General features: G+C 40.6%; 1 protein-coding gene across 1 annotated transcript in view; it reads left to right on the top strand.

The window, feature by feature from the left end:
- The first annotated feature begins 614 nt into the window (after window positions 1-614).
- The window catches only part of ACSM1 (acyl-CoA synthetase medium chain family member 1), a 41823-nt gene continuing 16870 nt past the window's right edge, over window positions 615-25567 (top strand). The window contains 6 exon segments of the mRNA XM_036080824.2: window positions 615-707; window positions 4393-4634; window positions 14347-14557; window positions 17521-17728; window positions 19265-19405; window positions 21966-22125. Of these exon segments, the coding sequence (XP_035936717.2) occupies window positions 4443-4634; window positions 14347-14557; window positions 17521-17728; window positions 19265-19405; window positions 21966-22125 (912 nt within the window). The 5' untranslated portion in view covers window positions 615-707; window positions 4393-4442.

Here is a 25567-nt window from a genome sequence, read left to right as displayed (position 1 = left end):
TGCATTTTGTTACTACACCGAACTGTTTCTCTCCAAATCCCCAATTAATAAAAACAGCCAATATTGATTAGGCCAAGCACTGTGCTATGTGCTTGTCATGAATTATTCCATCTAATCCTAGCAATGCAATAACAACAAGACAACCATAAGAGACAACCATAAGTTGTCACTATTATCTTTCCCATTTTACATATAAGGAAACGAGGGTAGAGAAAGGAGGTCAATGAAAGTCAAAGAGATGGTAGGTGGCAGACTGGTTACTTAAACTCACATCTTTCTGCTTCCAGAGCACAGGTGTTAACTACTAGACAACATTGCCACTTGGCTGTCATTTAAATGTGAGCACTGGAGGTATGGGGCTGGGAAAGAGAACAGGTTAGCCCCAGAGTTAGTGAGAATTCTCCATTTGACTTTGTTCCTTCACACCACAAGCTGTCCCACAAGAACTGTAATGACTTCATATAGTTTATTTTTCCAACCCATTGTCTCTTCAGTGGAGGGCTGGGATTGTTTTCCATCCTGTTCTGAGCATCTCCTCCCACTTCTGAATCGTCGGATTCCTGCCAAGTTCTCCGCCCCAGAGATGGGCAGTCCTTTTTGTGTGTGCACTCCTGGGAACTTTACTGATCAGAGAGAAGTGAATATGTAAAGTCCCTGTTTCTGTATCAGTCCAAGACAAAGCCCAGCTGTTTTCTAGACACTGCCAGGTAAGGCAGATAAATGAAAGCTTCTTTGTGAGGTGTTGTGTGTGTGTGTGTGTGTGTGTGTGTGTGTGTGTCTATCACAGGGCAGTAAAATATTTACAGAGCCCTGAATTTAAAATCCAAAGGCCTGGGGCGCCTGAGTGGCTCAGTCAGTTAAGCGGCTGCCTTCAGCTCAGGTCATGATCCCAGGGTCCTGTGATCGAGCCCCGCATCGGGCTCCCTGCTCGGCGGGAAGCCTGCTTCTCCCTCTCCCTCTGTCTGCCGCTCTGCCTACTTGTGCTCTCTCTCTATCTCTGTTAAATAAATAAATAAAAATCTTAAAAAAATAAAATAAAATCCAAAGGCCTAATTTCAGGTTCTGACAACATCACTTATCGGTTGGTTGACTTTGGGCAAGGCTCTTAACTTCTTTCACACTTTGTTTCCTTAATGCAAAATGAGGATGGTGATATTGAATGAGAAGGATAAATGAGAATATATGTGTGATATGCCTAGCACAGTGGCTGGCATATAGAGGGTGATCTGTTTAATGTTAGGCGGCTCTGAGTGTGGTGGACTATGCAGGAGGGTACAGAGGAGAGTAGGAAGACCCAGAAAATGAACACTTGAAACAAAATTCCACTCTGCAGAAGTTGGTTCATATTATATAAAGTGAATGCCTTTCATTTAAAAAAAAAATTTGTTTTTTAAGTATCTAACTCGGGGGGTTTGGCTTCAGAATTTGCCGGGAGTTAGAGAGCATTTCAATATTTATCGAGCCCTTATTGTATATTAGACACAATAGCTGGCAATGTAATTTATACAGATTAACTCACTAATCCTGAGGGAAGTCAGGTGGTAGATTTACTAGTGTGTCTTCAGGTTCAGAGACATAAACAGTGGCCAAGATCACTCAGACTGTAGGCAGCAGAACCAAACCTGGCTATGTAACTCCAGGATCCCCTTTACCACACTAAGTATGTTGCCTCATGAAATACTTAGCTTTTTCAGTCCAAAGACTTGTGAAATTAGAGCTCTGTTGCAGGAACTCTTCAAGGCACTGTGTACCTGGGCAAATAATGCTGAGCCTAGCCACCTCTCAAAGGCACAACGCCAAACTGACCTCAGAATGCACTTTAAAGCACTCTAGGGGCGCCTGGGTGGCTCAGTCAGGGCTGGGTGTCCGACTCTTGATTTCAGCTCAGATCATGATCTCAGGGTCCTGGGATGAAGCATGCTTATCGGGGAGTCTGCTTGAGGATTTCTCTCCTTCTCCCCCTGCCCCTCCCCCCACTCACATTCTCTCTCTCTCTCTAAAATAAATAAATAATCTTTTAAAAAATAAGGCAGTTCAAAAGATTGTTCTTTAATTTATTCCTGTTCCTTCTCTTTACACTCGAATTCCAAAGATTAAGCAAGCGAGAGTTTCCCCAGAGGGAGCGGTAACTAATAATAACTCCCATTTCTGGAGAACTCATCTGTACTGAGTCTGTGCCTAAATGCTTTATGAGGGATGTCATTCATTCATCCCCACAACTTTAGGAAATAGGGGCTGCCAGTATTTCCATATTTTAGACAGAGGTTAAGAAAATTGTCCATTTACATAGGTGGTGGGGGAAGGGGCTGGAATTTGAAGCTATGATGTTTCACTCTTAAGGGCACACTCTCGGCTACCACAGTCCTCAGCTGGGCACTGTGTTTGGTCCTCTTATGTGGTGAAGATGAAGTTAGAATTGCAAACACATTTATAAGACGATACCAAAGTTGTTTTATTTGGTTAAAAGAGGTGTTATTAGTTTGCTAGGGCTGCCATAACAAAGTAGCACAGACTGGGGTGGGGGCTCAAACAACAGAAATTTATTTTCTCATAGTCCTGAAGGCCAGAAGCCTGAGATCAAGCTATCTGCAGGGTTGGTTTCTCCTGAGGCTTCACTCCTTGGCTTGTGGATAGCTATTTTCATGTTCACATGTCATTTCCCTGCTATGTGTCTGTGCCCTAATCTCTTCTCATAAGGACACGGGTCATATTGGATTAGGGTCCATCTAATGACTTCATTTTAACTTAATCACCTCTGCAAAGATTCTGTCTCCAAATACGGTCACATTCTGAAGTACTGGGGGTTAGGACTTCAACAGATGAATTTTGAAGGGATGCAAATTAACCCATAATAAAGGACTAATTAATTTCCTCATTATTTCTCTCCCTTTGGTTTTTGTCTTTAGCCACTTATTCAGGGGTTGTTTGCACTGACCTTGGTCTTTTAAAGAAGATCCTGAGGTCATTTATTTACCTGTGCCTTACAATAGCAAGTGAGTCTTGTATTCCTGCTCTGAATCAGTTCATGCTTGTGGAGGGAGGTATGTGTTAGACAAAAGAACAGGGAAGGCAGACTTTTAGAACCAGCTCTATGACTAAACTTGCCTTGAAACCTTAGAGAAATCCCCTTTCGGAATGTTGGTCTAAATCAAATATTTTAAGCTCAAATATCCAGAGGCTTGACAGGTACAGTAAGTGGAGAAACTAGTAGGCGTGACAAAACAAGGAGTGGTGGGTAACCATGTGAAATTGGAGAACATTCCTTTTCAATGAAGCATACAATTCTCAGCTCCAGCCATTTGTGCCAGTTTGAAATAAAGGCCCAGTATTGCCAGACTTTCTACGTTTGCAGGAGAGACCATCAAGACTTTTAAATGAAATGTCCCAAGGTTTAAATGTTGACAATTTAAATTTTTCCTCCAAAGACCGAGAGCCAACAGGAATATGTCTGAGGGCCAGATCTGGGCCAGCTGAGATCTTAGTGTCTCTTTCTTGCTCAAAAATGCTCTGATGAAACACAAGATGGTACAGTTGATTGATAGGCACTAAAAAGGAGACATTGCTTTAAGTCATGTGGCCCAAGGTTCTGTGCTGACAAGCAAACTCTAAGGGATGAACTTTTCATATATCCATCCTCTTTTCTGCAGACATTAACTCAATTGCATATTTAGCAGTCCCTCCCCCTGCTAGGAATGTGAAGTAGGGTTCTGGGGGCAGCATCAAAATTGGGGTTAGGTTATTATTGGTCTAAACTGGCTGAAAATAAACTGAGTCAGGTTTTATTGATCTATTCTGTGGTCTGTTGTCAAACAGTATTATGTGATTGCTGAAACCAGGGGGGAGGAGGCTTTATTGGTTTTGGTGGTAAAGTGATTGGATCTCAAAGCCGTTTGTGGAGTGGTTTTCTTCAGTCAACATTCTCATGGAAAGATCGTTCTAGCTTAAGCCAATTTTCACAATCAGACTTCAATAATAATAAATGAAGTTTCTTCTCCCATGTAAAAGGGGTCTTTGTTGGGATCTGGAGTGGCAAACAAGTTTCATTTCATGGGTCAGCTCTGATGAGTTGGAAATAGCTGCCTGGAATGTTGTCCTGGGAAGGACCCTTTAGGGAACGTGTTGTGATATTAGTCTGGTCTGTCCTGAGTATGGTGATGTATATTTGTCAGTATCCTGATAGTCTCAAGTGACAGAAACCCAGTTTCAGGCGGGAAAGATTGTTAGCTCACGGAACCCAGGACAGGATATTAACAAGAGAGGGGGTAGAGATGTGGATGGGCCTTGTGCCTTTCAAATTCTGGTGAGCTGAAACAAAGCTATTACTCTAACAAAGCTATTGGCTTCCTTTTGTGGAGGAAATTACCGTTCCATGACCAGTCATCTCTTCCCAAGGCAGGTAGTGACGTGAAAATTCTGTGCCGGCTTCCTGAGGACTGCCCACCATGCAGTGGCTGATGAGTTTCCGGGTCCTCTGGGGCATCCGCAAACCCTACCGTGGCTTTCACCCTGCCCCTGGGTACCTTCGCTGCCAGGCTTTATCAGGGGTTGGAGCCCCGAGATGGAATGACTACAGTGTACCCGAGGAATTTAACTTTGCAAGTGATGTCCTAGACTACTGGACTCAAATGGAGAAGGTAAGGAGCCACCCATGATGGGAGGTGAGGACAGGAATGGCCTCACTGGCCTCATCATGCTCCTAGTAGGCTGAGGGGCACAGAATCAGGAAAGGCTTCTGTATCAGGTTACCATTGTTGTGGGAAAAGCTCATGTTTGGGGGTTCAATTCTCAGCCTGGCCACTTTCTCACTTCTCTGAGCCTCAGTGGTCTTATCTGTGAAATGGGGATAATCTCATTTAAGAAACAAACAAGATGGTGGGTGAAAATATCACATAATTGTGACCAAGTGCAAAGTTTCTGTTCACAAGGTCAGCAAGTTGATGTTAGTCTGAATTCTTACCTTCACCTAATGAGACTATGAGCCTAACTGGCATTTGTCTCATCAAACTTCGGCTTAACTTCAGGCTACACTCATAGGGAAAGGACAGATCACCTGATTGTACACATGAGCATCTGGCATCTATAGCAAGTCCTGTCATCTGTCGTTCTGTGAGGATGTCAAGTGCAACTGTATTCCTCCCTATCAACTGCCTACTTGAGCATGGCTTTAGGGTCTGTCCAGAGAAGAAAGTCTAGAGGTTACACGTCTCTGCAGAAAAACCCAGGTGCTCGGTTTGTCTTTCCCCAAGAGACAGATCAGAGAGTTAATATAAGATGGAGTCAGGAAGCTAATATGTTAATTAATTGAATTGAAATAAAATAAAATAAAATTTTTTAAAAAAGAGAAGGGTAGAGAAAGTTTAACCTACACTTGTAACATATAGCCGGAGGTCATAAATAGTAAAATGATATATTTTTACCAAAAAAGAGGAAGTTCATGTAATTTTAAATTTCCCATGAACCTGCATTTATGTTAGTATTCAACTACCATGGGGGCTTCCTCCCCACCTCCTTCTTTTTCCTTTCTCTGAATTTCCATAGTAACACCAAGTAAAATAGAGGGCTCAATTAGGTAAAGCATTTTTTATATGCCATGTCAGGCACTTTGCATTTAATACTATGATTAGATGGGCACTCTCATCATCCCCATTTTCCAGACAAGAAAACCAAGGTTCCAAGGGTTTAAATAACACTCAGAAACCACCACATACCCAATAAATGAAGGAACAGAATTTGGGTCCAGGCTAAGTCTATAATACTTTATTTAACCTGGTCTCACAATCTGGTGATGCCAAACATCTCTGCCTTCAGACTCTAAAATGACTTTTGTCTTTGCGCTGACCAGTAATCTAGTTAAGAACTTTTGAACCATGAGACAGGCTGGAGAGGGAGGAGGTAGAGAGGAAGAAGGGATACCATCACTTTTCCCCTGATTTATCTTTATATAGTCCTTATAGTTAGTTAGTGCATCAACCCATGGAGACAACCACCAAGTAAATAGACCCCAGGGATGCTTCATCTTTGTTGGGTTTTATATCTTCATGTCAATCCTTGCCAATTTCTCCATGTCTCCAAATTCTCCCCACCCCCCCCAGGATCCTCATCCCCTTAATATTTATTCTCACAGCACTTCTCATCTCTCCGTTTTCACTTTTCCATTTTCCTTGATCATGATCAGTGTCTCTCTAGTGGTGCATGGTGCCTGTCACCTAGCTCTAGCTGTCCTTCAATAAACATTGGTGGAATAAAAATTTTGAAACCTGACTAACAAGCCCCATAGGTCTTGACGTTGTTTCTATGAAAGACCCTTCAGAGGGCCCACTGCAGTCCACTCTGGCTTCCTGGACCTCCCTTACAACTTAACAGGTATCATGCAAGAACTGATCCATGGCCCAAACAACAACACAACCAAAACCAGAATAGATTTATTTATTTTAACTCACATTTCAACGTATTTTACTCGTAAAATATGTTAGAAATCCAACATTTTTTTGCGAAATCTTCTGTGTGTGTGTGTGTGTGTGTGTGTGTGTGTGTGTTGGCAAAGAATTTGTTATAAGACAAAAGAGAGTACCTGGTAAGCCAGACAACATATGTCCAAGCATGGAATACAGACCACCAATTTATAACCCCTGACTATTCTTGGAAATTAAATCCTTTGTTACTCTAGGCTCCTAAGATGGTACACACAACTTTAATTGATTCCTGGAACAGCCTCCCAAATCTGTTCACAAGAGGTCACATTCTGTCCAAATTCATTCATTCATTCATTCATTCATTCAGCTAAGACTTAGTGAGCCCCTACCATGTGCCAATTACTATTCTAGATAATGGGGATAGGAAAGTTAACAAAATGTACAAATCTTCATTTTTTCTCTTTAGACAGTGATTCCCCACTTCATGTCTTAGGAAAGGTGAATACAGTGTTAGTGGAGTTACATTTTGTTTGTTTTGACAAAAATCATAACAGAAGCAAATTCTTCTTACCACCCTTGATGCACCTTAATATTACACATTGCTCAATAGAGTCAAATGGATATTAGCCACAAAGCTGAACAAACATCCACAAACAGATGAATGACATTACCCCATATCGCCTGGCTCTTTGTCCCATATTTCCCCAAAGAAATTAATTTATGAACTGCCAAACATTCCAAGCTCCTTACTATTCAACAGTCAGTTCTGCCTAGATTTCTCTGAGTCAGTGACTCTGTTTTTTGTTGCTCCTAAATTGAATTCTGTAATTTTTGAAGACTTTTTTTTTTTTTCATTAGAAAGAGAGAGAGCAAGAGCACAAGCAGGGTGGGGGGAGTGGCAGAGGGAGAGGGAGAAGCAGACTCCCTGCTGAGCAGACTCAGGACTCGATCCCAGGACCCAGAGATCATGACCTGAGTCCAAGGTAGACGCTTAACTGACTGAGCCACCCAGGCGCCCGTAATTCTGTAATTTTACACAAGAATTTAGCAACATTCCTAGGACCTGTACAGTTTAAAAGGGTCCTCATGTGCTTTTAAAACTATTAGACTTTTATCCCAGCATCCCATAAAGGAATCCTCCATGGTATTCACAAAAAGTCTGTATGTTTTGTAACTCTGATACATGAGTAGGTTCAGCGTCACTAGAATGTAAGTTCAATGAGCGAGTGGAATTTTTACTGTTTTGTTAACTGTGGTACCCCAGCATGTAGAACAAACCTGGCACATTTAACTATTTGTTGAATGAATTTGAACGCATCAGCTCCCTGCACAGCCAGCACAAGATAAGCAATGTTGGTGTCTGGCCATAACTTGGTTGTATTTAGCAATGGGCTGTTAGCTTTCTCACGGATGGGTTGTAAATACGTAGATGCGAAGAGGGAAGGCTTTGGCCCGAGGAGCCCTCATGCAGAGAAAGCAACAGAGTGCAGGAACCAGAATCGGGCTTTGGGGTTTCTTTTGTAAAGGCACATCTCATAATACTAAACATTCATTCCTATATTGCAACAATCATTTGGTAGAGCTGAATGGCTGCTCCCCGTTGAGAGACACCTGGCTCTCCAGTTTATCCCAGAGGGACGTGGCCAGGCTTCTCTCATTTATGTTACTTGCCCAGCCCCTGTAACCTCTGAGTTTGCCACTGCTGGTAGAAAAACAAGATTATCTCAACTTATTTAAAAGCATCCGTTTTTCAAGTCAAACTCTTAATACACTTAGTATGCACACCAAAACTTTTAGACATGAAATCTGGAGTTTTCATTGCAGGAAAGCTTTTAGAATGGATTTAACTTCTTTAATAGATACAAGGTTATTAAGATTTTGATTCTATCAGTTTTGGCGAGCTGAATTTTTTTTTTTTTTTAGCAATTTGTTCATTTCATACTAGTTGTCAAATTTATTGGCATAAAATTATTCATATTTTTCCTCTTGTTGCTATTTTAATGTCTGTAAGAATTGTAATTGCAAGGACGCCTGGGTGGCTCAGTTGGTTAAGCATCTGCCTTTGGCTCAGGTCATGATCCCCCAGGGTCCTAGGATCCTTGGGATGAGTCCCAGATCAGGCTCCTTGCTCAGCGGGGAGCCTACTTCTCCCCTCTGCTGGCCGCTCCCTCTGCTTTTGCACTCTCTCACTCTCTCTCTCCCTCTCTCTCTGACAAATAAATAAAATCTTTAAAAAAAAAGAATTGTAATTGCATACACTTTTTCATTTCTAATATTGTTAATATCTTTATTCTCTTTTTTCCCTTGAAAAGTCTTCCTAGGAGTTTATCAATTTTATTTATCTTTTCAAAACCAGCTTTGGCTTCACTGATTCTCAGTTGTGTTATTTGTTTTCCATTCCACTGATGCACACTCTTATCTTTATTATTTCCTTCCTCCTATTTTCCTTTGATTTGATTTCCTTTGATTTCTTTTTTCGGCTTCTTGATGTGGAAGCTTTCGGGCCTGCCTTCTTTTCTAATGTATGCATTTGAAAATACAAATTTCCACTAAGCATTCCTTTTAGGTGCATTGTACAAATTTTGATATGTCATATTTTATTATCACTCAGTTGAAAATATTTTCTATTTGCCTTATGATCCTTCTCTGACTGATAGATTATGTAGAAATATATTGTTAGTTTCCACATACTTGGGGGTGGGTTTCTCATTTCCTTGTTGTTAATGATTCCTAGCTTAATTCCACTGTGGTCAGAAAACATACTCTATTTTAAACTTTTGAGATTTTTTGAGGTTGGTAAATGTTCCAAATGCAATGGAAAAGAATGTGAATTATATCATTATTAGGCAAAATGTTCTATCTATGTCAATTAGGATATAAATTCTATTAGTCTATCATATTCCATCATTAATTTATGGAAAACATTGAATTTCAACTTATATTTCATTGTAAATAAGACTGAGGCAATTTTTTCTATAGGCCATAAACTCTTACATGTTTGTTTGTTTTTTGTGTGTGTGTTTTTTTTTAAAGATTTTATTTATTTATTTGAGAGAGATAAGAGCACAAGCAGGGGGAAGGAGCAGAGGGAGAGGGAGAAGCAGACTCCCTGCTGAGCAGGGAGCCCCACATGGAACTCCATCCCAAGACCCTGAGATCATGACCTGAGCTGAAGGTAGACACTTAACCAACTGAGCCACCCAGGTGCCCCTCTCATGTGTTCTGATATTCCGAAAGAATCATCTCATTTTTGAATACTTAAAGTAATTGATCTACCTTTCCAATTTTCCTTCTTCAAAGTATATTTTAGTTAGAGATTAGCAAAGAGTAGCTATGTAGGTTTTTGTTTATTTAAATCAACTATGTTGATGTATAATTTACATAGAATGAAATGCACACCTTTTTAGTGTAAACTTGGAGTTTTAGAACATTTCTGTTACCCCAGAAGTTTCCTTTTGTTCTTTCCTAGTCAGTCCCTACCCCACCCCACTCTGAGCCCCAGGCAACCACTGATCAGCTGCTACTGGAGATTATATTTCTCTTTCCTAGGGTTTCATAGAAATGGAATAATACAAGATGCACCCTTTTGTGTCTGATTTCTTTGATTCAACATTATTATTTTTGAGATTTATCCCTATGTATTTGTTGTTCATCCTTTTTATTGCTAAGTTAAATACTAAGCATTTTATCTTTTGAAACTATTTCACAATTTCCTTTGGCTTCAAACATTACCACATAAAATTTAAATTTCAACTCCAAGTTTAGAGGGTGTTTCTATCTTCTTGGAAAACAGCTTTATGTGAGTATCACATCATCAGATTAATCCTTAACACAAAAATCCATCACTGTGTAAGCAATATCTTCTTCAAGTTGTAAGAGTTAGGGTCTAAAATACTGCCTGAGTTCTGAGCAACAAATGTTTTCTACCAGCTTTTCCATCATTTTTAAAACTCCTACAATAATATTACATACTCGGCTCCCCTCATGTAATGTACATAACTAGTCATTACACTTGCTAAATATTCTGTAATCTGTTGGGCAAGAATTGTTTCATAACACTGTTTTTTTCATAAATATGAATACTTACATGTGAATATACATATATATTAACCTTACCTTATCTCAGGTGAGATACACTCTTTTGTTCCAATCATATGGGGCAAATATGATGGGATCAGGTTTGCACATATGTGGGAAAAAATTGCTGGAAGAATATACACCAGATAATTATCAGTGTTGACCTTCAGGTAGTGAAAATGTGATGGGACACTTGAAGGCATTTTTCTATTTACAAGAAATTTTTCTGTTCATAAGATTCTGCATTGCCTGCACTTTTACTCTGGACATGCTTTGGAAATTAATTAAAAAAATAAAATCTTTTTAAAAAGCATGCTCATTATAGAAAACTTAAGGAAAATAAGAAATTTTACTTAAACAAAAAGTGATAATTGGCTGTAAATATTTAAAACCAGGGTGCCTGGGTGGCTCAGTTGGTTGTCTGCCTTCAGCTCAGGTCATGATCTCAGGGTCCTGGGATCGAGTCCCATATCGGGCTCCCTGCTTAGCGGGAGTCTGCTTCTCCCTCTCCCCCTCCCTCTCTGCTCTCTCTCTCAAATAAATAAATAAAATCTTTAAAAAAATATTGAAAACCATGTACATATGTGTGTATATGTATATCTTGTTCACCATTGTATCCTTTGGTCTAAGAACAGTGCCTAACAGATAATGAGAATTTAGTAAATATGTATTGAATGAATGAATGGATACTACTGTAAACATTTGGATTATAATGTAATATTGCTTTTTAAAATTAATATTGTATTGTGAAATTTTTATTCCAAAACAATTTCTGAAAGTGTTTGTATGGTTTTATCATATTCCATCATTTAGAAATAACAGTTTTGTAGATAGTATATAGTTGGATCCTGTTTTCTTTTTTTAATCCATTCTGTCAATTTATGTCTTTTGGGGATTTTAGTTTAGTTTGGGGAATTTAGTGCACTTACATTTAAAGTAATTACTGATAAGTAAAGACTTACTATTACCATATTGTTAATTGTTTTTTTTTTGATGTCATAGCTTTTGGTCTCTCATTTCCTCTCTTACTGCCTTTCTTTGTCTTTAGTTGATTTTTTCGTAATGATATGTTTTGATTCCCTTCTCATTTCCCTTTGTGTATATTCTGTAGATAATTTCTGTGGTTACCATGGGGATTACATATAACATCTTAAAGTTATAACAATCTATTTTAAACTAATAACAACTTCATTTGCATACAAAACCCCTAATCTTTTCCAGCTCCCTCTTACCTCCCCATGTTGTGTTATTGATGTCACAAATTACATATTTATATATTGTGTACTCGTTAACATAGAACTATGATTATTTTCTATGCTTTTGTCTTTTAAATACTGCAAAACAGTAACAGTTGGAGTCTCAAACCAAAATTACAATAATATTGGTTTTTATATTTGTCCATGTATTTATCAAAGAACTTTATATTTTTGTATTCAAGCTACTGTGTGACGTCCTTTTATTTCAACTTGGACTCCTTTTAGCATTTTTTTTTTTTAATATTTTATTTATTCGAGAGAGAGAGAGCACGAGCAGGTTGAGGGGCAGAGGGACAGGGATAAGCAGACTCCTCACTGATTGAGGAGCCCAATGCAGGCCGATCCCAGAACCCTGAGATCATGACGTGAGCCAAAGTCAGACACTTAACCAGCTGAGCCACCCAGGTGCCCTTCCTTTTAGCATTTCTTATAGAGAAATGAACTTATAGGCCATCAATTTTTGGTAAGGAATTCCCTCAATTTTTATTTATCTGACCTAATTTTTCCCTCATTTTTGAAGGACAGTTTTGCTGAATATAGAATTTCTGGATTGACAGGTTTTCCCCCACCACTTTAAATATATAATCCCACTGTCTTCTGGTCTGCTACCCACTAATAATCTCATTAAAGATTTATACATGATGAGTCACTTTTCTCTTGCTGCTTTCTGTCTTTGGCTTTTGTAGTTTGATTGCAGTGTGTCTCTGTGTGGGTCTCTTTGGGCTTTCTTATTTGGAGTCATTGAGCCTTTTGTATTTGTATATCCATATACTGAATGAATGAATGAATGGATGGATGAATGAATGAATACTACTATATAAATCTGTATTTAATGCAAATATGGTTTTGCTTTTTCTCAGCCATTATTTCTTCAAATAAGCTCGTTGCTCCTTTCTCTCTCTCTTCTTCTTCTTCTAGGACTCCCATAATGTGTATATTGCTCTGATTGTTTATATACTATGTCCCTTGGGCTCTATTCACTTCTCTTCATCGTTTTTATCCTTTTTGCCCCTCAGACTCCATAATTTAAAATGACTTGTGTTCAAGTTCACTGATTCTTTCTTCTGTCTGACTGAGTCTGTTGTTGAATCCATCTGGTAAAGTTTTCAATTCAGTTATTGTATTTTTCAGATCCTGAATTTCTGTTTGGTTCTTATTTTGTTCATATATTGTTTTTCTGATTTGCTTTAGTTCTTTGTCATTTTCCTTTAGCTCTTTCAGCATGTTTAAGACAATCATTTTAAAGTCTCTGTCTAATAACTGAAACCTGTGTCTCTTTAGGGTCAGTTTCTGGAGATTTGTTTTATTCCTTCAAATGGGCAACATGGCCTTGTGATCTGGTTGTTGAAAATTGGATATTTGAAAAAAGCAGCCAGTCTCTGTCTTTGCAGCTGGTTCTTTGCAGAGAAAGGCCTTCAGTAATCTAACCATATGAAAACTTAAGGTCTCGGGCATTTGTCTTTCCTAGGCCTATGCATGTGCTTTTTTCTCAATTTTACCAAATACATTGCTACTTTTTCATGTTTTAATTTCCTTAAAAGTCTCATACGTGCTTCTTCTTGGGGCCCTAGATGTTATATTGCCTTCCTCTGTCTGTAGTCTGCCCTGTCCCCCCCTTCTCTGAGGTGGCCACGATCTACAGTTTCCATTCATTGTGGCATCTGCCACTGCTTTCAGACACCTCCAACTGATATTCAAACTAGGTCACCATTCCTATCTGAGCTCCCAAGTCAGATGAGGCAGAAACCTGTCCTGACAAGCCAGAATGTTGAAACAAATTCCAGTCTTTTCTTCTGTCCCAAGGGAGGGGCTGGGAATCGGGTGGCTTCCCCCGATCATACTTCACAACACCAGAGAGGGGATGGGGCAAAGGTAAACAAAAACAACATAAAATTTCTTACCATTCTGAATATGAATTTTTATCATTTGGACATTTGTTGGTTGCCATAGATCCTTGACTATTTCTAGAGTTCCTACAAAGCTATTTTAGTCTGTTGATTACCTGATGTTTCTGTAAGGGAACAAGGGTTACCTGGGAGCTTCCAGGTCTGTCTTCTTGCTTATTTCACCTCTAGAGGTATCTTAATTTTAAAAATAAACTCCCCCAAATATTCAGGAATTAGATTAGTCTCTTGTTCTGTTGTAATAATAATGATAGTAATTTTATTGAGCACCTACGATGTACCAGGCACTGTCATATACACTTTACCTGTTTAAATAACTAATTTAAACTTTACTACCTTCTAGGTAGTATTGTACCCATTTCATAGATGAGAAAACTGAGGCACAGAGGAGAACCTACTGTCCATATGGAACTAAGACAGACACATGGGGAAATGAAATTTTAAGGCTTTAATAGGTGACATGAAGGCTATTCATGGTTTTATGTGACTTGAGAGGAGGTGGTGACAGTAGACCAGAAGAAGTTGGCTGGATCACACCCTATCCCCAACTTTTCTTGGTTCTATAAATGCTTTAAAATGGGATCTCAGTCCTCGAGCTACATTTTCACTGGAATGTGTCTTTGGTAGTAGATTGGCCAAATAAGTGCCCTTTTCCTTTGAAGTAGGAAGTAACACATGGTGTATGATCTTGACCAGGAGGGCAAGAGAGGTCCAAACCCAGCCCTGTCGTGGGTGAATAACCAAGGGGATGAACTGAAGTGGAGTTTCAGAGAGTTGACAGACCTATCCCGCCATGCAGCCAATGTCTTCACCCAGACCTGTGGCCTGCAGCAGGGAGACCGTCTAGCCTTGATTCTGCCTTGAGTGCCTGAGTGGTGGCTGGTGGCCATAGGCTGCATCCGAGCAGGTCAGTGACTGAAAGAGACCCCAACAGACTTTAGGTCTGGCCCAGAGCGAATTGGTCCTGAAATATTAATATTCCCCTAACTTTTTTCATATTCTGCACAGTCTTTGTCTTTCTCAGACTCCCTCAAATATTCTTTTACTCCTTCTCACTCACTCTCTCTTTCATACTTACACACCCTCAAACACAGTGTCATAACTCTCTAAATCATCCACACACACACTTTCTCCTGCATAGTCTCATTCTTTTTTTCAAAGATCCATCAGGTAATGAGCACTGCATGTTATATAAGACTGATGAATCACTGAACTCTACCTCTGAAACTAATAATACACTATATGTTAATTAATTGAATTTAAATTTTAAAAAAATAAAGAAAAAAAGATCCATCCGTTGTTAACATTTTGCACTCCTCCCACACTGAGTCATTTATTTTTTTTTATCATAAGTGTACTCTTTTTTTAAAAATTTTTTATTGTTATGTTAATCCCCATACATTACATCATTAGTTTTAGATATAGTGTTCCATGATTCATTGTTTGTGCATAACACCCAGTGCTCCATGCAGAACGTGCCCTCCTCAATACCCATCACCAGGCTAACCCATCCTCCCAACCCCCTCCCCTCTAGAACCCTCAGTTTGTTTTTCAGAGTCCATCGTCTCTCATGGTTCGTCTACCCCTCCGATTTCCCCCCCCTTCATTCTTCCCCTCCTGCTACATTCTTCTTCTTCTTTTTTTTCTTTCTTAACATATATTGCATTATTTGTTTCAGAGGTACCGATCTGAGATTCAACAGTCTTGCGCAATTCACAGCGCTTACCAGAGCACATACCCTCCCCAGTGTCCATCACTCAGTCACCCCATCCCTCCCATCCCACCCCCCACTCCAGCAATCCTCAGTTTGTTTCCTGAGATTAAGAATTCCTCATATCAGTGAGGTCATATGATACATGTCTTTCTCTGTTTGACTTATTTCACTCAGCATAATACCCTCCAGTTCCATCCACGTCGTTGCAAATGGCAAGATCTCATTCCTTTTGATGGCTGCATAATATTCCATTGTATATATATACCACATCTTCTTTATCCATTCATCTGTCGATGGACATCTTGGCTCTTTCCACAGTTTGGCTATTGTGGACATTGCTGCTATAAACATCGGGGTGCACGTACCCTCACACTGAGTCATTTAAGTATCAGTTGCAGACATTGTGACATCCATAAACACCAGATAAACACCCATAAACACTGGAGTATGCATCTGCTATGATCCAAGATATTCTCCTCACCTAACCACAACAGAGTTGTCACACAAGACATCTAACACTGATACATCCATAGACAAAATTCTTTAATTTTTTTGTTTGAATCCAAAATCCAGTAGAGGATCATGCATTGCATTAAGTTTCACGTCTCCTCAATCTCCTTCAATCTGGACTTTTCTGTATGACCACATTTTGGAAATGTCTAAGCCAGTTGTTTTGCAGAAGATCCCACAAAATTTGTGTTTCTGACTCTTTTCTCAGGATTACATTCAGTTAAACATTTTTAGTAGGAGTACTAAAAGGACAATTTGCCTATCTCAGTGCTTTACATCAGGGGATACATCAAGTTGGTTTGTCCTATCATCAGTGATATTTACAAACACCTTTGCAAGGCATCTTGTCCCTTTATAGTTAGTAAGTAATACTTATGAGACTGTGTTGAGTATCCTGTTCTCCAATTGTCTTTCACCCTATGACTTGAGAATCCGTTAATGATTCTTGATTGAATTGAATAATATTATGGTCGTTTTATATGAAAATTTTCTACATATTATTCTTTCTACATTTATTAGTTAGCATTCTGTGGCTATTTCCCTTTCCTGTTTAATTGCCTATCTTTTTATGTAATTTAGAATTGGTGTGGGACTCATGGATTCTCTTTTGATTTGCTTTATGATGCATGTTCATATAGTCTCTCACCAATAAAATACTAGATTAATCCATCAAGGTCATGTGGAATGAAGAATTAACAGCAATGGCAGAGAGAGTATAGAGAAGCCATGTCATCTGTAGAGCTAAGAGATGGCCCATGGGAAATCCAGACATGAGCTTAGCCCTCTGGTATAGGCAGATTTAAAGAGGGATAGAAGCAAAGGAAGAGAATTCCAAGAATGGGCAGAAGGCAGGAGTCAGGAGAAGCCTGTGTGAAGAACAGCCATATTGAAATAGTGAATAGATTTGCAGGAGAGAAAGGTGGAGGGTGGGCAGTGCCTTCAGTGTTGGGGAGAGTATGGTGTTTTCCTGGAGAGAGGGTACAGGTGCTGGTGAAGAGAAGAAAAGCGGAGTGGGAAAAGTCGGTGTTCTGTGGAACCTGAACAGGTAATAATATGGAAGTTGGGTAGTAGGAAGACTCAGGACAAGACACCTGGTGGAGAGATGAGAACGCACGTGGTGGAGAGATTAGAACCCAACAGGGGCACATGAAGACTTGAACTAATTGTTGGTGATAGAAGATGGAAGGGAAAGCAGGGCAGTTCAAAGGATAATGTAGTTAAATTTAGATATGCAGAGTGAGGGAGAGGAGATTCAAGAGACACAAGGGACTGACAGAGGAGGAAATGAGACGAAAAAAATGGAGGTAGGGATGCAGCTAATCCTAATGTCAGGGACACTGTCCTACTTACATGCTTAGTCCCAGATCCTGTGTAAAGTAGGATCCACCAGTCTCCTGGCCAGATCCATCTAGAGTAGTAGAGGTCAGGGCAGGCTTTTCAAATTTCAATGTGCGTAGGAATCGCTTGGAGACCTTGTTAAAGTGCAGATTCTGATTCGGTAGGTTTGTGATGGGGCATGAGATTTTGTGTCTTAGGTGGTGCTGATGGTGCTGGTCCGTGGACCATACTTTGCACAGCAAGAGGCTAGTGGATTTCTATGCAAATAGGCCAAGCCTGAAGCCCAAAATTTCCTTTTTCATTCCCAGGAATAATCTTCATGCCAGGAACCATCCAGTTGAAGGCCAAGGACATTCTCTACCTATTACAAGTGTCCAAAGCCAAGGGCATCGTGACCACAGATACCCTTGCCTCAGAGGTGGATTCTTTAGCTTCCAAGTGTCCTACTCTGAAAACAAAGCTCCTGATATCTGACCATAGCCATCAAGGGTGGCTGGACTTACGATCATTGATTAAGTGAGTTTCTGTTCTGATGAATGTGCTTTCTAAGGAAGGGCAGGGGAAGGCCATTCACTCCCAAGTGCTGGTAGACAAACAACCAGTGGGAGGAGACTCACCAGGTCTGATGGCGGAAACCTTCTCTTCCCAGTTATGCCACTGATTTGCTGTGTGACCCTGGGCTGGTCCCTTCCCCTTCCTTGGATGCAATTGTTTTATCTGTAAAATAAGGGTATTGAACTTCCATGCCTCTGTCACTAAAGTATTATCAACCCCGTGCAAAGGAGATGTATAAAGTTAGAGGGTTGTTGTGTTGTGTCTTCCTTGTAGGTAGGGAATCTGAAATATTATGTTTATATAAAAAATAAATATATGAAGAGGTTGAATGAAAGATTAAAGGATGAATTTTTAAGGGAAAGCTTGAGACTGTAAGAAAAATTGGGGCTGTGGCTGTCAGGCAGTTTGGGGAGCAAACGTTTTCCATCTCTTAGAGGTTGCATAACTTTAGGGACACCTTGCAGGAAAGGTTAGGGAAGTGTTGGAGGTAAGTAAGACCACTTCCACCTCCAAAACTCTGATTCTGTAGATCTTCAGGCATTTTTCATATCACCCACAAACCATGCTGGGTTTGTTTTCTTGAAGTAACCCCTCAGTTTTTAAAGTCCTTTACTTCAGCCTCAAAAGGCAAATATCACACTGAAGTCACACCTTACACTGGATTTTAAAGTCAGACAATTAAAAGAAAATGGTGTAAATAAAGAATATTCTCTAAAACTCCCTTAAATTGCCACAATTATATCACAGCAAGAGTCAGTGTGTCCTGCAGCCTTGGGATCGTTTGCAGTTTCTCCAATCAAACACCATAGGGAACTTGCATTTATAAGCCCAAGAGACTCCCAGTCTAGGAGAAGTCCCCAAGAATCAAGGTACACTAGGGTACCCTACAGATTCTACCCTCCATCTCAAGCTTACACCAGGGCAAATGTGCATCCTCATTTTCTCTTCCCCACCCCTCATTGCCAAGATTATGGGGTGAAATTCCTATTAAGTTGGTTCATGTAAAAAACAAGCTTAGCAGTGTGATTAACAGCATAGTCTTTGGATCAAACTGAGTGAATTTGAATCCTGGCTGGACCACTTGCTGGCTACATGTCTTCAGGCAAGTTATGAAAAACCTTTCTGAGCCTCAGTTTTCTCATCCACAGAATGGGAACAATAAGAGCAGTACTTGCCTTTTAGGGTTGGTCTGAAGATTGAATGAGTTCTTATTTGTAAATCACTTAGAGCACTGCCTGGAAGTGCTATTTCAGTGTTTGTTACATGCAAAACAATCCACTGTATTTCCCCCCTTTTTAAATGAAGAGATGTCAGCCTACTTATCTAACTCACTCTCAAACTCCATTTGATTCCTAACACTGGGAGAACTGGTTTCCCCTCCAGTGTTAGAAACCTCCATTTTTCTGACTCCAAGCCTCATATTGTTCCTTTTGCTTCTCTGGGAATGAAAAAGCAGGAAATATGACTTCTCCCCTTTTGTACTGAATCCCTTTGCAGATCAGCCTTCCCAGATCATACCTGTATTAAGTCAAAGACTCTGGACCCAATGGCCATCTTCTTTACAAGTGGGACCACAGGCTTCCCCAAGATGGCAAAACACAGTCATGGATTTGCCTTGTGATCCTCTTTCCCTTCAAGGTAGGAAAGAAGGCATTGAGTTATGGGCTGGGCCACACATCTGGGGTGGTGTGTGCATGTGTGTGAGTGAACATGTGGGTTGGGAAAAGAGCTCTAAGCAAAATTGACTCCATCCTGCTTCTCCCTTCTGTGCTCTTTGGTTCAGACTGATGAAAATCTGAGAGGTAAATGCTGGGAATCCTAACCATTTGCTGACAGAGGCCTCTGATGACAAAGGAGGCATATTTAGGTCCTGCCTGAGCACCTTGACAGGAGGTGTCCCTGTCAGTTGACTCAGGGTTTGGTGGGGAAGGAGAGAATGTGCTAACAATGTAACCTGAAACAACAGGTCCTTTCCTCTCCCCAGTTATGGACAAATGAAGCTTGGAGTTACCCAATTATGAGCTGTTAGGGAAAATAATACCTGGAACCAAGCCACACCATGCCACTGTCCCTAATCTAGAACAAACAATCATGGAGGCTGAAGCTGTAGCCTTGGGTTAATCATTTAATCAATTTTAAACTAAGCCTCTTCTCCCCTCTGCCCCTCCCCCAGAGTAATATTCAGACCAAAACAAGTTCAATATATTTCCTAACTTATTAACCAGACCAGAGGGTGCCAGGAGGTATCTGGTGGACCTCGGCTATCTGTGCTGATGCAAAGTTACACAGTGATAACAACTGAATAGCAAAACCCTGGAGGAATGGGGGTGGGAAGAAGGGGAGTTCTTTCTGTGCAGTCTGAATAACAAGAGCAAAGGCACAAAGATATAAAAAGTAGCATTTATAGAACTACTGAGATTTGAGGGTAGCTGGTGCTCAGAGTGTGGGGTAAGGGATAGACGGGAGGAGTTGGGAAAGTAAGCAGGGCCCCAGATCTTGTAGGATCTCGTGGGCCTTAGTGTAGCGTTTAGAGGGTTGTTTGTTTGTTTGTTTTTGAGAGAGAGAGAGAGGGGAGGTATTAGAGCAATGTGACATATTTTAGCAAGGGAAAGACCTGATCAGATTTGTGTTTTGAAAAGATCACTGTGGCAGTAGCTGGGTGGCTCAATCAGTGAAGCATCTGCTCAGGTCATGATCCAGGGTCCTGAGATCGAGCCCCACATTGGGCTCTGTGCTGAACGTGGAGCCTGCTTGAGATTCTCTCTCTCTCCCCTCCCCACCTACTTCCCACTTGTGCACATGCACGCTCTCTCTCCCAAGAGAAAGAAAGAAAGAAAGAAAGAAAGAAAGAAAGAAAGAAAGAAAGAAAGAAGAAAGAAGGAAGGAAAGAAAAAGAAAGAGGGAAGGAAAGAAAGAAAGAAAAAGAAAAAAAAGATAAAAGATCACTGTAGTTGCAATATGGAGAATGGGTTGGGAAAAATCAGAATGGAGTTAGACCAGTTGGAGGGTCTTAGAATAATCCAAGATGGTGGTGGCTTGGCGAAAGTGTCAGAGACATGAAGGAAGTTAACATATTTGAGATTTTAGGAGGTAAAATGGACAGGATCTATTGGCTAGATGTGGAAGATAAGAGAGGGGCCAGTCAAGGTTGACTCTCAGATTTTGGGCTTGGACAGTTTCATGGACAGTAATGACATTCACTAAAATACAGAGAACATTGGAGGAGAAAGAATTAGTCCAAGGGAGTCAGGAGAGATTAGGATCTAGTGAGTTTGAGGTCCCTGAGAGACACCCCAGAAGAGATGTTCAGTGGGTAGTGGGTCTAAAGCTGAGAAGACAGATCCTCCTAGCTAGTAACGTCTTACGGGTGAGCCACAATCCTAAGAGAGCTGGGATGAGGGAGGGTGGATTGCCCTTCCCTATTAATAGTAAAGTTCCTTAAAGCCGTCTCCTGCTAATGGGAACGTTGTGTTTTCTCAAGGACTTATGCACACAGAGGTCTCTCAGAAGCAGTAAGATAGGGTATAGAAATGAGAAACCTTCTCCACTCCACCTTCCAATTATTGCCTATTGTCTAATTGTTTCCAGTCCTTTGCCAAGATGGGATATTAAGAATTAAGTCTCTCTCTCACCCTCTCTCCCTCTTCCTGTCTCCCTCTCTCTCCCTTTGTCTTTCTTCATCACAAATGACAGAAAGCCCAATCTAAACCTCTTTAAGCCAAAAAATGAGTACAGGAATTTATTGGATCATGAGGCAGGGCACTCCAGGGTTTGGCTTCAGACATAGCTAGAGAGTCTCTGGATTAGGTTTTCGTCTCTCCATCTGTCAGCCCTGTTTCTGCTGTGTTTTGATGCTCTTCTCAGAAAGGCTTATTATCTCTTGTTATCCCCAAATGGCCAACATTATCTAGGACTATATCAGTAACAGAGTCAAATCCAAGAAAAGAGCTACAGATTTTGTCCCCATATTCCCAGCCTTAAGGATAATTATAACTAAACCAGTTGAAGGCACACATGCCAGAAAATAGGATTTGGCATACTCTAGGGACCTGGTGTGGGAGTGTGTCTGGAGCCCCACGCAAACCACATGCACTGAGGATGAGGGGTGGGGCACCACCTGAAAACCAGAGTCCCCAGCCCTTGATCACGTTCTCTCATGATCAATCACATACCTGAGGCCACTGTATTTTGGAGTTAGCAGGAAATTGCTGCAACTGAAGACATCTGATATCTTCTGGTGCCTTTCAGACACAGGCTGGATTCTGGCTGTCTTTGGGTGCCTGTTGGAACCATGGACAGCAGGGGCTACACTCTTTGTCCATCATCTGCCCCAGTTTGACCCCAAGGTTGTTGAACAGGTAAGAAGACTAACCTTCTGGTATTGACAAACTCCTAGAAGAAACTCATGTTTCAAACTCAAAAGCTGGACCCTGCTGAAAAATATTTTATTTAGCAGAGGGTCCCATAAGCACAATATAACCCTGGTTCTGGGTTTCTCAAAGTGTGGAGCACTGAATCCATCACGGTATCTAAATCACATTTGATGAAACCTTGAAGAAAATGCAGATTCCAAGCCCTTCCCCCAGGCCTATGGATCAGATTTTGTGGACTTGGGACCCTGAAAACACATTTTAAGAAATTAAAGCAACCAGAGTAAGCTCAGGTATCCTGGATCCTGGATCTGCCAGAGCCAGGTAGTTGGTGTGTGTGTGTGTGTGTGTGTGTGTGTGTGTGTGTGTGTGTGACTGTGTGTGTGTGTGTTGTTGTTGCTCAATTTATTGAAGTGTTTAAAAACAGAGTCCTTGGAAAATGAGAAATCTAGTTTCTTATCCCACGTTCAACATTTATTTGTGGTTTACTTGCTACCCCGAGCCTCAGTTTCTTTATCTGTAAAATGGGAGTTTTAATAATTACTACATCACAAAATTGTTGGAATATAAATGAGATGGTACAGGTGAAGTGTGTGGAGTGCTTAGTCCTGAGCTGGCACACAGGCCCCTCCACCTCTCAAAGTCCAGTCCCCTCCCCACAACCTCTGTGGAGCCTGCTCTTTTCTCTGTCCTTCTCTTAGGAGCCCTTCTCATTAATCTCCCATCCATTAAATCTTTTCTCCTGTATTTTTAATCTCTCACTTTGCTCCTCTTCATTAATCTTTCATTTATTAAATCTTTTCTCCCATAGTTTCAGCCTCTTGCTCTTCATTAACTCTGTACCCTGAGTCCATAAACATATTCATGGTTCCCCATCCTAAAAAATACCTTCCCTTCACCCTGCTCCACACTGGACCAACCCTGTCTTTCCTCCCTTAGTATCAAACTACTCTATAGAACATTCTCCACTTGCTGCAGCCACATCCTCTTCACCCAGCTTACTCCTGAACACTGCAGTCCTCCAAGGGTCTGCCCTCACCCTTCCTCTTCCTTCTAACCAATCTCCTCTACTTCCATTTCACCAGCATGCACATCCATTCAGGGGGTTCTTGAAACTATGCCTTAGGTCTAGTCTTCTCCCTCCATGCAAATTCCCCCTTGTTTATCTCCCCCAAGTCCATCTGATGATCCCTCCAGCACATCAGACTGCATTTTCCATTTCTCATTCCCTGCCACATGTCAATATTTGCCTCTCTATCATTGTTTACTGCACACATCCTGCCAGTCCCGAGGCTTAAAGCTGCACAAAAAACAAACAAACAAACAAACACCGAATCCACCTTCCCCCCACCACCTCCACTACATGGGTGTCCCAAAGTCTCAGTGTGCTTTAAGCTTGAACTATTTCAAAGTATTAATTCTACAAATTTATTTTTCATTTGTTACTTTTGTGATTTTAATGATAACATTTTTAGCTTCAGTTCCTCTTACTGAAGATGAGAGATACTGATTGAAAGAAGGAGTGTTAAGTTAAAAATGTACTATCCATTTTTTAAAATTTTTTAAGATTTTATTTATTTATTTGACAGAGAGACAGCAAGAGAGGGAATACAAGCAGGGGGAGTGGGAGAGGGAGAAGCAGGCCTCCTGCTGAGCAGGAAGCCGGATGTGGGACTTGATCCCGGGACTCCAGGATCATGACCTGAGCCAAAGGCAGACACTTAATGACTGAGCCACCCAGGCACTCCCTAAAGATGTACTATCCATTTAACTCAACACAAAACCCCCCAAATAATCCAATTGAAAATGAGCAGAAGACATGAGCAGACATTTCTCTAAAGAAGACATCTAGATGGCCCAGAAACACATGAAAAGATGCTCCACATCATTCGTCATCAGGGAAATGCACATCAAAACCACAATGAGATATCATCTCACACCTGTCAGAATGGCTAAACTCAACAACACAAGAAACAACAAGTGTTGGCAAGGATGTGGATAAAAAGGAACCCTCATGCACTGTCTGGTGGGAATCCAAGCTGGTGCAGGCAGTATGGAAAACAGTATGGAGTTTCCTCAAAAACTTAAAAATAGAATTACCATATGATTCAGTAATTGCACTACTGGGTATTTACCCAAATAATATGAAAACACTATTTCAAAAGGATATATGCACTCCTATGTTTATTGCAGTATTATTTACAATAGCCAATTATTAAAGCAGTCCAAGTATCCATTCATAGATGAATGGATAAAGAAGATGTGAGATAGATAGATAGGCATAGATATGATGGAATATTACTCAGCCATAAAAAAAGAATGAACTCTTGCCATTTGCAACAACTTGGATGGATCTAGCAGGTATAATGCTAAGCGAAATAAGTCAGAGAAAGACAAATACCATATGATTTTACTCATGTGGAATCTAAGAAACAAAACGAACAAACAGAAAAAAAAGAAACAAATAAAAAAATAGACTCATAACTATACAGAACAAACTGATGGCTACCAGAGGGGAGGTGAGTGGGAGGATGGGTGAAATTGGTGAAGGAGATTAAGAGTCCACTTACCTTAATGAGCACTGAGTCATATATAGAATTGTTGAATCACTATATTATACAACTGAAACTATATAACACTGTATGTTAATTATACTGGAAAAAAGGAAGGAAGGAAGGGAGGGAGGGAGGGAGGGTTGATGGGACTCCGAAAGAGGACTGAAAGTGGACGCAGATTTCCCCCATGTACCCATTACACCTCCCTGTGGTTCTGTGTGGAAGATACAGATATTCTCATTTTACAGATGAGGAAACAGAGTTGCAGAGGAATTAGTAACAGGATTGAAGTCAAGCAGGCTGACCCCAAACCCACATTCTCTCCTCTTTAGTGTTCCTTGTTCTCCCAGTGTATCTCCACCCTGATCTGAAACTGAAAGACTCCCACCTCTAGTAAAACAACAGTGAATACCAGACATTTTAGACTCTATATAATCTGGCTCCAACTAACCCCAATCTTCCTAAATTTACTTCCTGTTCCTCTCCTGTCTAAATAAACCGTATTATTTGACTTCACTTAAATGTTTCTTCAACTCTGGAAACTTTACTCCTGTTACTCCTTCTATCTGCAAGAACCACCCCGCCCCTTCCTCTGCCTGTAGACACCATTCCATTTGTTAAATACCCCAACTAAATGCCCCCTGTTCCATGAGGTCCCTGGATCACCCATTCAAAAGGAATATGTCCCTCTGCTATGTTCTCCTTCTTCCAATCTCTCTTATGACATCTACCAATTTCCTTCTTACCATGTGAGTCCTGTTTTATCTCCTCTATTACTACTTACTCTCAGTTGGGATGTTATCTTACTCTTCTTGCTTTTGCCCAACAGTGCCTGATGCATGCCATGTACAAAATTCATGCTCAGTATAGGTCTA

This window comes from Halichoerus grypus, chromosome 6 (genome assembly GCF_964656455.1).
Source record: "Halichoerus grypus chromosome 6, mHalGry1.hap1.1, whole genome shotgun sequence".
Classification (NCBI taxonomy): domain Eukaryota; kingdom Metazoa; phylum Chordata; class Mammalia; order Carnivora; family Phocidae; genus Halichoerus; species Halichoerus grypus.
The sequence above is the reverse complement of the archived record's forward strand: the minus strand, read 5'-3'. Positions and strand labels throughout refer to the sequence as shown.